At 44.0% G+C, this 14,285-nt stretch overlaps 5 protein-coding genes across 12 annotated transcripts; 3 read left to right on the top strand and 2 right to left on the bottom strand.

The window, feature by feature from the left end:
* The first annotated feature begins 257 nt into the window (after positions 1–257).
* gatc (glutamyl-tRNA amidotransferase subunit C) lies at positions 258–2,333 on the top strand. 2 transcript variants are annotated; one of them, XM_040155569.1, is made up of 5 exons: positions 260–667; positions 774–824; positions 1,283–1,452; positions 1,624–1,727; positions 1,900–2,332. In XM_040155569.1, exons 1-5 carry the CDS (start codon positions 467–469, stop codon positions 1,959–1,961), a joined length of 588 nt encoding a protein of 195 aa, XP_040011503.1. In that variant the 5' UTR covers positions 260–466; the 3' UTR covers positions 1,962–2,332. The 2 variants fall into 2 exon arrangements, with proteins under 2 accessions (XP_040011504.1, XP_040011503.1); XM_040155570.1 differs by lacking the exon at positions 774–824 and having other exon boundaries at positions 258–667; positions 1,900–2,333.
* Positions 2,334–2,774: 441 nt separating this feature from the next.
* On the top strand, positions 2,775–3,825 carry isg15 (ISG15 ubiquitin like modifier). Its single transcript, XM_040154208.1, has 2 exons — positions 2,775–2,914; positions 3,056–3,825. Exon 2 carries the CDS (start codon positions 3,069–3,071, stop codon positions 3,543–3,545), a length of 477 nt encoding a protein of 158 aa, XP_040010142.1. The 5' UTR covers positions 2,775–2,914; positions 3,056–3,068; the 3' UTR covers positions 3,546–3,825.
* Positions 3,826–4,036: 211 nt separating this feature from the next.
* On the bottom strand, positions 4,037–7,292 carry pxmp2 (peroxisomal membrane protein 2). Of its 2 annotated transcripts, none has more exons than XM_040154206.1 (5): positions 7,086–7,292; positions 6,545–6,667; positions 6,102–6,264; positions 4,529–4,648; positions 4,037–4,410 (listed from the first exon to the last, which is right to left on the bottom strand). In XM_040154206.1, the coding sequence occupies exons 1-5, from the start codon at positions 7,193–7,195 to the stop codon at positions 4,249–4,251; spliced, it is 678 nt and encodes a 225-aa protein (XP_040010140.1). In that variant the 5' UTR covers positions 7,196–7,292; the 3' UTR covers positions 4,037–4,248. The 2 variants fall into 2 exon arrangements, with proteins under 2 accessions (XP_040010140.1, XP_040010141.1); XM_040154207.1 differs by having other exon boundaries at positions 4,037–4,415; positions 7,086–7,291.
* Positions 7,293–8,145: 853 nt separating this feature from the next.
* On the bottom strand, positions 8,146–11,714 carry unga (uracil DNA glycosylase a). Its single transcript, XM_040154199.1, has 7 exons — positions 11,389–11,714; positions 10,847–11,047; positions 10,662–10,757; positions 9,236–9,333; positions 9,000–9,088; positions 8,709–8,887; positions 8,146–8,623 (listed from the first exon to the last, which is right to left on the bottom strand). Exons 1-7 carry the CDS (start codon positions 11,485–11,487, stop codon positions 8,483–8,485), a joined length of 903 nt encoding a protein of 300 aa, XP_040010133.1. The 5' UTR covers positions 11,488–11,714; the 3' UTR covers positions 8,146–8,482.
* On the top strand, positions 10,580–14,015 carry alkbh2 (alkB homolog 2, alpha-ketoglutarate dependent dioxygenase). 6 transcript variants are annotated; one of them, XM_040154201.1, is made up of 4 exons: positions 10,580–10,708; positions 12,356–12,694; positions 12,778–12,976; positions 13,056–14,015. In XM_040154201.1, the coding sequence occupies exons 1-4, from the start codon at positions 10,669–10,671 to the stop codon at positions 13,363–13,365; spliced, it is 888 nt and encodes a 295-aa protein (XP_040010135.1). In that variant the 5' UTR covers positions 10,580–10,668; the 3' UTR covers positions 13,366–14,015. The 6 variants fall into 6 exon arrangements, with proteins under 6 accessions (XP_040010135.1, XP_040010138.1, XP_040010136.1 ...); XM_040154204.1 differs by lacking the exon at positions 10,580–10,708 and adding an exon at positions 10,970–11,085; XM_040154202.1 differs by lacking the exon at positions 10,580–10,708 and adding an exon at positions 11,130–11,291.
* The last annotated feature ends 270 nt before the right edge of the window (positions 14,016–14,285 follow it).

Genomic DNA, 14,285 nt, shown 5'->3' with positions numbered 1-14,285 from the left:
TTGTACCGCTACGACTCAACGACTACTTAGGCTAATTTGTACAAAAACGTTTTCACTTATTACAAATGTTAGCCCGCGCTAACGGCAGCATTCGGTCCGTAAAACGCCGGTTTCATAATGGTATTAGTGTCCTTTAAAATCTGCTATGCTTTGCAACATTTTGCTAAAGAAGTTATTAAATATTTAAAAAAGTGATGTTGCTCCGTATTTAGGATACCCTCGCTGTACCCTCGCTGTAAAACGAATCAGTCTGTTGTCTGCATGGGACATAAGCGAAGAAGGAAGTACGCGGCAGTTACACCTCTTGCTTCCCCGGGGAGGGCTACCGGAGGTCGTTAGCTACAGCCGTATGAAGCTACTTCAGACCCCAGCACTGAGCTTCCTGGGGAGTTAGTAAAGACTGAGAAAATGTGACAACCCCTTCGTCTACATCTCGGACACGGCCGGCTAGCCAACTGTGCTGAAAATGTCAGCGTTTGGCCTCACTGCTAGGCGCACATGTCGCGGCGTGCCACTGAAAATGATCGGGCCTTCATTTAGCCCGCTAACAAACGATGGACGCCGGGTAAGAAACGCGATGAACCTCGACAGAAGAAGCGACAGCTGCCCGCGGAGCCACATCACTGACGTAACGCGTCCGTACAGCTCTCGCCCGAATAACCCCAAGGTAGATTAAAGGTCAATGATTGTTATTTACATCGCGGTCGGTGTATTCGACATGCAGTGCAGAACACGTACTCCTCAGTCTTGTTACCAGGTCGTCTCTGCTACAGGTACCAGAGGTCGCAACGTGGGAACCAGTGTCGGAGGACCGACTTCCCCCGGTAATATCCTCATGACTGTGTCAGTGTGATGGTGATAAGTATTGATGTTTGAATAGTGATAAGCCTTGAATTTCATGTTAGACCTGAGCGATTTAGTTTAAAGCACAGCCCCGGAGATGCCTTACCTCGGTTTTTAACAATGGTCAGGTGCCCGTAAGTACACTGAAAAGGGTTTTGCTTGCTGCAATCATCCCTCCTCTTCATACTGGCCATTAAGATCCCATCCCACATTGCTGTCAACAAAGTTAAACAGCTTACAATAAAACAGCAGAGATTATCACCAAAGGCCAAAGGTCAGACATGGTGCGACACGAGTCACTACAGGGTTTGGTGATTATAAGTTATTAATAGACTTAGTGACTTTATTCAATGGTTACATACAGTTGAAGCCTTTTTAAGTGATGGCAGAAGGAAACTGTCACCCATACATTTCTTACCATAGCTCGTTGACTTTACAGCCTGCAAAAATCCCTGCTGACCTGGTGGACAAACTGGAGCGACTGGCCTTGGTGGATTTCCGAACCAAACAGGGACTGGCCTGTTTGGACAAAGCCATACGGTTTGCCGATCAGCTTCATGTTGTTGACACGTCCGGGATTGAACCAATGGATTCGGTTCTGGAGGACAGGTAGGGTACAGACAGTTCCGGGGGTAAAAAAAACTCTGTGTTTGCGTTTGGGCCTTTTCATCACAGTTCTATCCAAATGGCATAAGAAATGAGCAGCAACTGCAGCTCAGTTTTCAACTCTTGCGAAGCCCATTGTATGACTCTGATCATATTTTATCCATGCACATTCAGGGCCTTATACCTGAGGGTTGATGCAGTGATGGAAGGGGACTGTGCTGAAGAACTGCTTCATCTCTCCAAAAACACAGTTGAAGAATATTTTGTGGCACCACCAGGTGAGAGAAGAAAAAACCCTGAATACATTTATTCAGCACTGGTGTTGATTTAATGATTGCTTTTACGTTATTGAGGCAACTGAATAAAATCTAAAGATACCTTTTCATCCTGTTTTGTTTGTAATTGAGAGTATTCTTAACTAATATATATGTATTTCTTTATTTACCACAGGAAATATTCCTCTACCAAAGAGGGAGGAGAGGGCTGCCATACTGAAACACTCAGAGTTCTGATATTTATGAACTTGTCCTTGATAATTATTCATTTTTAATGTGAAGACTGGATGTGTCTTCCAAGAAGTACAGTATGAGTCAACTCTGGTGGCTGAGGATATGACCAGGTAACCTCAGTGCTCATCTGCAGTTAAAAAATAAAATAAAAAGCCTCAGGTGATTTTTTTTTTTTTTTTTTCCAGTTTCATTTGACACCCTAGGTTAACTTTCTAGTTTCAGTATCAGTTCATGAAAAATGGTGAGTGTCCAGGTGTGTAGGGGCGGAGGGTGTGATGAGGATATTCAGTGCAATGTCTGTACATTGTTTTGGTTTGTTTGTACACTTTTTTTTTTTTCATGTGTCCTGTTTTCATCGTTGTATTGTTAAACTTTAATAAAAGTAGATACTTAAATCTTATTCTCTCTGTGTCTGTATTGTTTCCATTGCAAACGCTTTTTTTTAAAAAAAAGTATATGTAGTCACAATTCATCTGATGAAGTTGTTTTGGTTGCACAGTTAAATGTGCCAAAGTTGGCCGAGTATTCCTATGGAAGCCCAGCATTCATGTTAAACGATGGTTTGAACCTTCATTGGGCCCTGCAGTGGGTGTCAGGCCGTTTCGTCTCTGACTTTGGAGCTAGACAGCCCCGATTCCACTTATTCATCCTCTGCACCGCTTGTTTGTTCAAACGGTATCATCGGGTGGTGAACAGAAACGTGCCTTTGGGGCTCCGGCTGATCAAAACATTACAAGCCCTCATTACCGCATAGTCATGTTAGGAGAATAGAAACCGAAGGCAGCAGAAGGCAGCAGAAGGGAAAGCGAATCTCATGTAAAAGGGGGAGGGTGTGGATCAGCTGAGGCAGCCTGCATATAAAACCGATCAGCCCCAAACTTCAGGCGCATCTGCTGCTGAGCCAACGCGCGTTTTTGTGTTGCCGTCCGTGGGAGTTTGCTGTCAAGTGTCAAAAGGTAGGAAACTCTCCTGAACAGCGCTGCAGTGGAAAACACTGCGATAACTCACTGCGGAGAGGTTTTTTTGGGTTGGTTTTTTTTTGTTTTTTGTTTGACTTATTTAAAAAAAAAAAAAAAAAAATTATACTTGTCTTTCAGAACCACTTTCAACATGGATATAATCGTCACTATGCTGAATGGGACTTCCCACACGCTGAGCGTGCAGCCAAAAGACACAGTCGGCTCTCTGAAGACGGTCATCCACGAGAAGCTGGGAGTCCCCCCTCGGAGGCAGAGGCTGGTCTTCGTCAACGGCCAGAGGACCGATCTCAGCGACGACTTGCAGTCGGTCGAGGACTGCGGCCTAGAGTCCGGCTCCCGGCTGTCTCTGCTGGTGACCGAACCGAGCCCGCCGGCCACCATCGAGGTGTCGCTGTTGAACGAAAGGGGCCAGAGGAGCACCTACGACATTTCGCCCGACGAGACCGTGGGCGACTTCAAGCGCCGGGTCGAGTCCCGGGAGGGGGTGGCCGTGAGCCAGCAGAGGCTGGTTTTCCAGGGCAGGCAGATGGACGCCGGGAAACTGTCGGACTACAACGTCAAAGCGCTGAGCACCATCAACCTGTGCCTGCGCCTGAGAGGAGGCTGAGGACACTTTCACACGGCTGAGATATCAGAAAGTTATTATGCACGAAGACGAAGCAACCTGCTTGTTTATCTATTTTATTGTTTTTGTTTTTTAATGAATTCCTTACTTAGGAGACCGATGTCGTGTAATTTGTATGTGTTGAAAACATTTTTTATTTTGGTTTAATATGTAATCTTGTATTCTGGTAATATAAGAGTTTGCCTAGTTGTTAAAATTTGAAACGGACGAGTACAACATGGTATAACTATGGTAACTGGGCAACGTAAAAAAATGAAATAAAGTCCTGAATTTGAATTGACATGTCTCTTCCCATTTTTTGTAGCTTGCTTGAGCTCAGGGGTGGAGCTGTACCCTGAACAGACCACAACAAGAAACAAAAAAACCTCAGCAGTGAATATTTAAAACTAACATTATTTCAATTTATAAAAAGAGCATCTCTCAGTCATAGAATTTAAGAATTATCATAACATTTTACGAGATTTTGGCAGTGCTCTGTAAAAGAATACATTTATTACAAACTACACTTATTAAGTTCTGTTATTACAAACACAGTCAAGTTTCCAAAACATCATAGCAGCATGTTATAATGGCTTAACCCCATTGCACAGGCTTGTTAGGAGTTAATCAGAAGACCTGGTCTAAGTGAAAATTACTGTCCAGATTAGGAAAAAGTTTAAAATTGTACGCTAGGCAGCCGGTTGAATTATCTGAGTTCTCTGGCATTCACAGGCATGCAACGAAGCCTCTGAGAAGATTTTCTTTCTTCCAGATTTGTTTTCTGTGAAGAAATCTTCAGACGCATCATTTCCTCACCGATGCAAGGTAGGCATACCAAAATAAGGCGATCATGTTGGCAAACAGCACTCTGAACTGCAAAATCAGACACGAGCACATACAGCAGAGGAGAGAAAAAAAACAGTACAAGTGGTGTCAGTGTGTGATTCGTTGTTTCTTCAGAAACAGGAAGCTGTTGAAATGAATACCTGAACAGGCACAAAGTTGACATTGATGAACTGGAAGGGAGTCCAAACTTTCCAATTCATCTTCAAAGCCGTCCAGTAACTTCTTCTCATCTTCTTTTCAAAGTCTTCCCACCCTTTAGCCTGAAAACAGATTGGAATGACCGTATAATTGTGTCCATATTACAACTTTGCACATCATCCTTTGTCTATATATAAAGACAAGAAACTTTATAGCATGCGTTTAACATTGCATATAAAAGATGAAGACAGTGGACTAAATATTATGGCCATATCCAGGTTGAAACATTACATGATTAGAAGTACATAATATTTGAGGTGGCACACCACCAATTTTACACATCAAAATCAGTGTGTATACGAACAGTAGTAGTGTAGTACTCCCCATGACTATACATCCTGTGAGGAAAAAAAACAAAACACAAATTATAACAGAAAGCCAGTGTTACAAACTGCATGGCGTTTTAAAGACATGGGCACTTATCAGGCAGAAAAGGTCTAATGAGAAATGCTATCAAGATGCATTATGGGAAGTGTAGGATCCAGCACACATTGAGGGTCTTTCCGAATACCCACACTTGCGGTCTTGAGCACTTAAGTGCACGTTCAAAAATTGCAAGGTAGTAGGCAAGTGTGTCCCATGCCAGGAAAAACACTTTACCCACATATGACACACACTTTCCTAATACGGCTCCGAAGCAGTGTTCAGAGCTCATCGTATCCCACAATTCCCCACAGCCTACTGCGCCACACCAGCCCGGCTGGTGGCAGTGATGCGGCTACAGGCTGGTTTTAGCACCAGAATTAATCGAGATATTAATATGTTTAAGTTTATGATATGTTGGATTCAAGATTAATAATTGTATTCATTTACAAACACTACAAAGTGAATACGTACCCCCAAACGTAATATTACCTGTTCTTCGTGATGAGACTGATGAGAATAATACTTTATATCTGACACTGTCAAGATAACTATGAAATATGGTATGCTTTCATCAAAGATTTTGAGAAATAGGGTCCATCCTTAAAAATTTTATCAAACAGAAACCATTCAGTATAATATCATGTTGCATCTCTTACGTCTTAACTTAATTACTTTATCAACTGTATTCCTACTCTCATTTACCGAATGAGTGTTTTTTACTGTCATCTGACTGTACCTCTAATAATGTATTCTCGACCCTACTTATTTGTTTCTGCAAATCATCTTAGCTCAGTTGTGCCATGTACAGTATTTGTATTTGTGTGAGTGATGGGATGTCTTTACTGTGTATCCCAGTGAGCTCTGACAAGACTTCCACACGCTTGAGGTCTTAACGGGCACTGTGGCATCTGCCAGAAATCCATCACACAAATGGGCACTTGACTACTCGCAAATACTTTAAATGTGGGTATCGGGACGGACCCTGACCCATTCTAGAGGCTAAAAGTCAGGATATCTCAGCCCCAGCTACGGCAATTTTGGCCACTCTTTTTTTAATCCGTCTGTTGTATGTCCCCCAACTTCATGGTTCTTCAGCACAGTGCCCCTTTAACGGGATGATTAGGAGGGAGAGTTTCTGAGATGACCCACCTCTAGGATGTTCATAACAAAGTAGAAAAGGAGCAGAAAGCCGGGGGCAAAAAGAAGCCGATCCAGTAGCAGTCGTTTGACTATACAGTACGGGTCTGTGGTGGGCATCCACACCTCCATCAGCTGGTAGAAGTAATGGCTCACTGGTCCTGTAATAAACAACCTGCAACAGGCAATGATGTATAATATAACTACCAAAAAAAATTAAAATACATGGATGAAAGAGGGGAGGGGAATTTTAAGAAACAAATGTTTTAACAGGGAACAGTATATTCCCTCTGCAGATACTTTGCTATCAATGACAGTAATTATGCTGCACCAGGGCTGACACATTTTACAATGTCTCTCACTCTGTAGTCTAGCTGGAACACACCATTACATTCATTTACTTGTAGCCTTAAAAGCATGTCAGTGCTCAGTTTTCTGTCTGTATAAAGTCTCACCCGTAAATGGCATAGCGTGTAGCTCCAGCTGAGTCAATCTCACTGACCAGGGCTCCATTTGTGGCCTTTTTTCTTGCCTCCAAAATCTGAGACAGAAGATTTCCTAAAGCCGAGAGGATGCCACTGAAAATATCAAGGACACACACACACACACACACACACACACACACACACACACACACACACACACACACACACACACACACCTCTATCAATATGTAATAGCTGCAATAACACTCTGATGAAAAAATGTGTCATGGTAAATTGTTAGGGGAGGTTCTCTAGGCAGATGCTGATTGGCCAAAGCCAGAGTGCCGAGACTAAAGGCCAGTCTGCGGTCAGTGTAAACAAAGTGCTCAAAAGGATCCACACTAACAGAATAAGAAGTGTTAACAGTAACTAAATAAACTTAAGTGCAACGGTTTGACCTTGTCGTTCCTGGAGTAAATGAGAACTTCTCATTCTTGACTGTCCAACTGAGGAAACGCGGCAGAAAACAAGCGCCGGGCTGCAGAGTCAGTGAACAAACGGAGCTACTGACCTCGTCACAGATTTGGTGAGGATGGGGTATTTCTTCAGAAGAACCAGATACTGCTGTAGTAAACGGAAATGTATGGACGCGTCCCGGACTGGCAGACTCTGCACGGGCATTGTCGCTGCTGTCGCTACACAAACATCACCGCTGCAAGCAGGAGTGACAGGGGCGAGGTTGAAAAGCGACTCCTCCACTGGGCTTCCTGTCGGCGTCATTGCGTCACCGGCGGAGCCACGCCTTCACGTCGACGCGAAAAACAGCCAACACGGAAACGTTTTTTTTTTTTTATTGAATAGGGTGAAACACACTGTTCAGTGGAAAGTGGAAATTAATTTGCACAGTGGACATGGAAAGAAACGTTAAAAACAACTTGACCATTATAGTGATAAAATAGAGAAATTTCCCAAATAGCCCAAACACTGTTGGATAAATATAAAACCGTAACAGCGCCATGACAGCTGCCAAACAACTTCAGTAATTTATTATTAATACTGTATGTGTCAAACACTTTTAGGAAAATGGGAATGTGTCTTGCTTAGAAGCCAGAATATCATTACATTCAGTAGAGGAAAGAATTCCACTCATATGATGGCAGATAAAAATCCTGCACATTAAAGCTTACACTTCTGTGAAGAAGATGCTGTTATGCTCGAGAGTAAGTTGGAAAAAAAAACACATTTTTATATAAAGGGTTTCTACCAAAGATAAAAGGCTCAAAAACAAATGGAGGATGCTGATCATTGTGAAAAAGCTGCAAAGTCTTCTGCTATGTATAATCTTACTTCCACAGTATATTTCCTATCGATTTCTTCGCCTTATCTTTTAGCCTTGTTCTTTTGTCACAAAGTTTTTTGGTTTGTTTTTTTTGTTTGCCAAGTCTGTTTGTTGCACTCACATTCACAAAACTGATGACAAACTGACCCTGAAATTCTGCAGTAGAGTGTGGACAACACCTGCTCAGTATTGGGTATCTGAGGAAGTGAGCATAATTTAGATTAGACCGCACTAAGCAAATTCAGAGACATTAAAATGCTACAGCCACTTTTTGGAACCACTTTAATAGAACCAACATTTCAGTAAAAAAAGTTTTTTTAAAAAGTGGGGGGGGGAAAAGAGCGGGAAATTATTACATACAAACTAAAAAGGCCAGTAGTGTACAAAAACATATTTACAACGTTGAAACTGACAAGCGCAGAAGATACAAATGTGCACCACAACGGTAAGGCTTTTAGGAAAATTCAGTGTATAGAACAAACTGCCAACATGAGCTCTTTCATAAAGAAAATAAGAAAAAGTAAAAAACACTGCTCATTATTACTGGAACCAGAAACTGAGAAAGCTTATGGGTGGGTTTTGGTCTATGGTTAATCGTCACACGCTGTTATGCTGACATGCCTAACAACTTAAAGTGCCTTCCAGTCTACGGGAGACTTTCCAGATTTCTTTAGCAGCTCGTTGGCCTTTGAGAAATGCCTGCACCCAAAGAATCCACGATGAGCAGACAAGGGAGAGGGATGCACAGCCTGCAGCACATGGTGGCGTTTCTGGAACCAGAGAGCGTGAAAACTTAGATACACGAACATACCAAAAAGCTACAGCGTTGGAATTAAAATGACAGTGTAGACCCACCCTGTTAATGGCAGCTCCTTTCTTCTGAGCATATGACCCCCACAGCATGAAGACCAGGCCCTCCTGGTTGTTGCTGAGCCACTGCACCACAGCGTCAGTGAAGGTCTCCCAGCCTTTGTCTTTGTGGGAGTTGGCTTGGTGCGCTCGGACGGTCAACACAGCGTTGAGCAACAACACACCTGAGATAAGCGAGGTCACAGATGGAGAAGAAGGCAGGTCTGCTACTGACTGACAGGCCTCTTGTTGTGTAATTGTATGTAAACATTCAACAGACTGCTATTTAAAGAGTACCTTGTTTGGCCCATTCGGTCAAATCTCCGTGTCCGGGGTGCCGGAAGCCTTCAATGTCGGAAGCCAGTTCTTTATACATGTTCTCCAGACTGGTAATGAGTAGGAACAAGGAGGTGATAAATATGTCAAAAGACGGACTCACTAGCACTATCTGATTTTGAGTTTCTAAGAAAACTGACAAGGTCACAAACAAAGAGTAGAAAAAGGACTGAGAGAGACTGAAACGGCTTCAAAACCTGGGCGGAGGAGGCACTGGTCTTTTGACGCTAAAGCACAATCCGTGGGCTTGGTTAGGACCATGATATGGATCCTGGCCAAGGATCACCACTTTGACCTGGAGTTAGAGAGACATGTTAAAGTCAGGCAACTGTGAAAAATCAAATGCCAGTCTAATGAAAAAGTCAGCTAATGCACTCCAGGCTTATTTTTAAGGTAACACCCACACAGCAGACAATTCTGTGCCGCTAACCCTAAATTTGTACAGGCCCCGCGGTAACTCATTAAAAGACAGAATCAGGGTGAAAACTATTTATCACAGTTCAATGAAATAGATGTTCGATCAGTTCTTGGAGTATATCAGAGTATTAATTTTCTATATTTAAAAAAAGCACCAAGTTTTAGTATAAACTGACAGTTTTCAGAAGAATGCTGCAAAGTTTTACCGTTTTGGATGCATCTTTCCTACTCTACTGGTTTCTGTTCATTTCTGTACAGTACGAGACACATTTAAAACTGGCTTGATTAGTGTAGCCCACCACAGAGAACGTAAAGTCTGCCTTAATGCTGGAAAAAGTCTTACCCCTTATGCTCATGACTGTGTAATCACCTCGTATTGACCTCGTATTATTGCTTGTGTGAGAACCTGTACAACTATCTCACGACGACAGAGGCCGCGCCCTGGCGGAGGAGGTGAATACCAGAGAGGAAGAGGGGCACTCTTGTCCCCCTCCTCAAGGCCATCTCACTTGTCTATTCCTGTATGATAAGCAAAGAACTATCTTCCCCACGTGTGTGATATGTGTCAGCGAGAATACAGGCCTCTGTCCATCTGGCATTATAAAAGTCTCAAGTGAACTCTGTATTTTTGAACATTTGCACTGCAGACACTCTGTGCGTAACCTGCTCCCTTGCCGCAAGGAGGAACAACCTACTCTTGTGAATCTCAGACGGTGGTCCTGAGTTTGTTTTAGAATTTTCCCAGCGCTTAAATTTTGTCAGTGTTGTCATGAGGTAATTCAGCTTAGGTGCAGAGTGATTTGCTCAAAAGGTCCGCACTGCCTCGCTAAATAATAGATTAATGCAGACTGCGTGTACACTGTGATGATTTACACGACTCTGGAAATTTTAAGGTTTCTCTTCATACGTTTTCGTACCCTATAGAAATGAATAGAAGTCCATGGATGCCTGCAATTGGTGTTTAGTGGTTATGATCTGATTTGTCTCCTGGCCGATCTGCTAGAAGAGCTTGCTTTTGTTGTGGTCGTCACTGTCACTTTGAGTCAAGATACCATCTGCTTCCGTTGAGCTTGGTCTGAAAACTGCGACCCCGGGGCTCATATGTCATGGGTCCCCTAAGGGCCATTTATACAGCTGGCCCGGACGAAGTGCTTTAAACTTTTAGTGTCAGAGCGTTTTCTCACGGGTCAGTGCTGTGTCACTCACATCTCGGATGTCGCACATCTGGGTCCAGGTGAAGACGTGCTCAGCAGGTGGGTACACCGTGTGGCGTTTCCTCTCTTCAGAGACAAAATTCATCAGCTGCGACGGAAATATGAAGTTAGTAAAACTGTTCGAAACCCCAGAGAGACACCCGTGTGCAGTGCGATGACTATGAGTTGCCGTCTCACTTGTTTGAAATAGGGCTTCCCAAACTCTGCAGACAGCCCCTTTCTCCAGCCCTCCCCGAACCCTGGCGGCGTCTGAGCCGAAACGAGTTTCTCCAACGCGGCTCTCTTGTTGCGGGCGATCCTGTCCAGCTGCTCCGGAGACAGAGGCGTGGTGGCGGGGCCGGGCGGCGTCGACGCCGGCGCCGAGGGCTTCAGCCTTTTCTGCACAATTTTAGTGGAGTGAGCAAAATAGAGAGCAGGTGAGAAGCCCGCGGCGGGAGGCGAACGTGGCTTTAGAAACCGCCCGCAGCGGAGCGCAAACATCTTCGCGCGGTGGCAGCTCAGAGGCAGCAGCTCTAGCAAACAAGCGCGCACACGCCGGTGGGCTGTGAACGCAGCCTGCACGACGCTGAACGCGCCGCGGGAAACGCTAAACCCGTTTGAAACGCCGGCTACGGGCAAGACTGTAAGTGGAGCTTAAATGTGCACAACCTGCTGCTTTAACGCTACGAGCTGGGCAGCGCGGTTGCTCTTAGCTACACGGAGCAGACGCGACAACTCACCGGGTCCTCAGCATCCCCCTCGGTTTCATTTAACTCCTTGGAAACCCTCTTTTTCGAGACGGGCGAAAAAAATGAATGAATGGTTTTCTGTCCAATCATTTTGTCGAATGTCCCCCTCGGCGGCAAGCTACTGGGGAAAGCAATAAAATCCCCCCCTAAGCGGATAATAAAACAGCAGCAGCACCGCGGCAGGCTCCTCCGAAAAAAAAAACCCAAAGTCCCCCGACTGGGTGAAAACGATTTGGCGCCAACATGAAGTGACGGAAGCAGAGCTACGGCGACGGGGGCTGGGCGCTGTTCAAGACCAACTGCTGCCGGATTGTTCTCTACCGTTTGTGTCCGGCACAGCAGCCGTGTGCACCCGAGATAAGTGACTACTAAACCTAATCGGGTTTACGGGGGCACAGGCGTATTTTTGTCACAGTTTCATAGCCTTCGCTGTTGTGGACACCGTTCTGCAGAAACCCGTCGATCAGTTGAGCAGTCAATCAACAGATATGAGTCGTTATTTATTTCTATAATCGAGTAATCGTATGAGCCACCTTTCAAGAAGAAATGTCCCAATGTTTTGGTTCCAGGTTCTCAATTGTGAGAATTTGCTGTTTTTATTTCTCTCATGTGACAGTAAATTGAATATAACTATGTTTTGAACTCATTTTTCACCGTGAGCTCAAGGACACATCGAGGGGCGTTTTCGCTACTCTGTAACATTTAAGTAATTGAATAATCAAGAGAAAAGTAAACAGATTAATTGATGATGAAAATAATTGTCAGTTGCAGATGTAACTCCCGAATTGAACAAAATGTACGAAATTTCAAATCAAAGAATGAAAATGTTGGAAGAAATGCAGCATAGTAAACAAGCCCACATAACACAGACACACACTGAAGATGCTTTTTTTCCACTTTTTTTTTTTTTAAATCTAAAAATCAATTTTATGGTTTCATTCTTCTCTGCATCATCCAGGTCTCAGAAAACTTGAATTAGGCTCCTGGGAGTGCCACAGACAACAAGTCACTGCAATGGAAAAGTTTGTGAGCCGGGGACAGAACAAAAAACGCTCCTGCACCGGTGATGCCACAAGAAGAAGTCCAAGGAAGATTATTAAACTGGAGGACGATGAGAGGATGAAGGAAGAGGAGGACGAAGAAGACACAGATGCAACTATAGCAGAGTTCTCTCACCCTGTTCCCTGGCAAAAAATAGAGGCGGAGGGACTAGACTGTGATTATGCTTTACTCTTCTCCAAAGAAGAAGCAGACCAACTCTTTAAACAGCTGGAGGAGGAGCTGGTGTACGCAACAGGTACAACATCACCCCTTTCTTTTGTAGAGTTACGACCAGAACTAGCAGTGCTGTTGAGCAATTGCGGCTGTTGTCTGTTTCAGGGGAAGAAGCTAAAGTGCAGGTGTTTGGAAAGGTGTACAATATACCAAGAAAGCAGGCAACATACGGAGACGCAGGTCTAACCTACACTTATTCTGGGGTGAAACGTTCAGCCTGCCCGTGGACTCCCACCTTGGAATCCATTCGGGATGCTGTCACAAAAACAACAGGACAGACATTCAACTTTGTCTTGGTCAACAGGTGGGAGATAACTGAAAAGAAGTTGTAAAGGTCACAGTTTGATGTGTCTCCCTGCTGAAAGTGTCCTTCGCTCCACCAGGTACAAAGACGGGCAGGATCACATGGGTGAGCATCGTGATGATGAAAAGGAGCTGGACCCCCTCTGTCCCATCGCCTCTGTCTCTCTGGGAGCAGCACGAGACTTCATCTTCAGGCACAGAGACGCTCGGGGAAAACAGGGCTGCCGACAGATCGAACCTGTGAAGCTGGAGCTCGCTCATGGAAGCCTGCTCCTCATGAACCCACCGACCAACACTTTCTGGTACCACAGCCTCCCTGTGCGCAAGAGGGTCCTCCTGCCTCGCATCAACCTCACCTTCAGACGCATCGCGCTGGACAGCAAGAAATGAGAGGTAGCCGTGGCCAAGCGTGGATTATCAACAGGAGGAAGGACGACGCCCACACTTGTCAGAAGTCCCTGAGCAAATGGACAAATATCAGAAAACTAAAATGTGTGTCTTAAGGTAGCATCTGCATCAGAGTGACCAAATGGCAGCACAAGGTGAAATAAGTGAGGGCCGTCAACTGGGACTCTGGAGAAGGAGCATTTTCAGTGAATCAGTGGTTTAAAATAACATAGGCCCGAATTTCTGTATAACTTTAGCTCAAACTACCACTGTTTCAGTAACCTTCGTCAGCTTACTCTTTGTTCAGCAGTTGGGAATGTTCCCGAAAGAATGAACAATAAATTCAACAATTACTAACAATTCAATCTTCTTGAAAAGTTACAGGTTTGCATTGATTGCAGACTGTATTGGCTACATTTAACCAGAATGCGCTGTTCAATGTCACTTTTCTTGAATAGTCAGTGGATTACGTGACTGGTTGAAATATAGATTGATATTGGTCAGACTCAGCTTTGGGTGAGTTTAATATGAAGTGGAGGAGACCTACTGTCCTGTTGTCTATGGCCAGCTATCTGTAAATGGTAAAGATGTTTCCTGAGCAACAAAGTTCATTCTTGACCATGGAAATAGTAGTTTGACAAAAAAAAAAAAAACCTTAACTCAAGATCACTTTACTGGCCTTTTCCAGAGCTTTCAACCCTATCTCAGGGTCTTTAAAAGCCAGTGGAATTTGTAAACTCAATCTGACTAAAGATTACTTTGTCAGTCTCTTTCTTTGGCACAAAATGGTGTATTTTATTTATTCTTTTGAAAGGTGTGCTGCTTATCTCTACAGAGAAAATCTTTTGTTTCTTCCGTGAGGCCCTCATACTTGGTCATCTTACAGAAAACTCTAAGATTTTGGTAGAGATTCAGTGTTGTGG

This window comes from Xiphias gladius, chromosome 19 (assembly GCF_016859285.1).
Source record: "Xiphias gladius isolate SHS-SW01 ecotype Sanya breed wild chromosome 19, ASM1685928v1, whole genome shotgun sequence".
NCBI classification, from domain to species: Eukaryota; Metazoa; Chordata; class Actinopteri; order Istiophoriformes; family Xiphiidae; genus Xiphias; species Xiphias gladius.
Note: the sequence above shows the minus strand (reverse complement) of the source record. Positions and strands in the feature narration are given on the sequence as shown.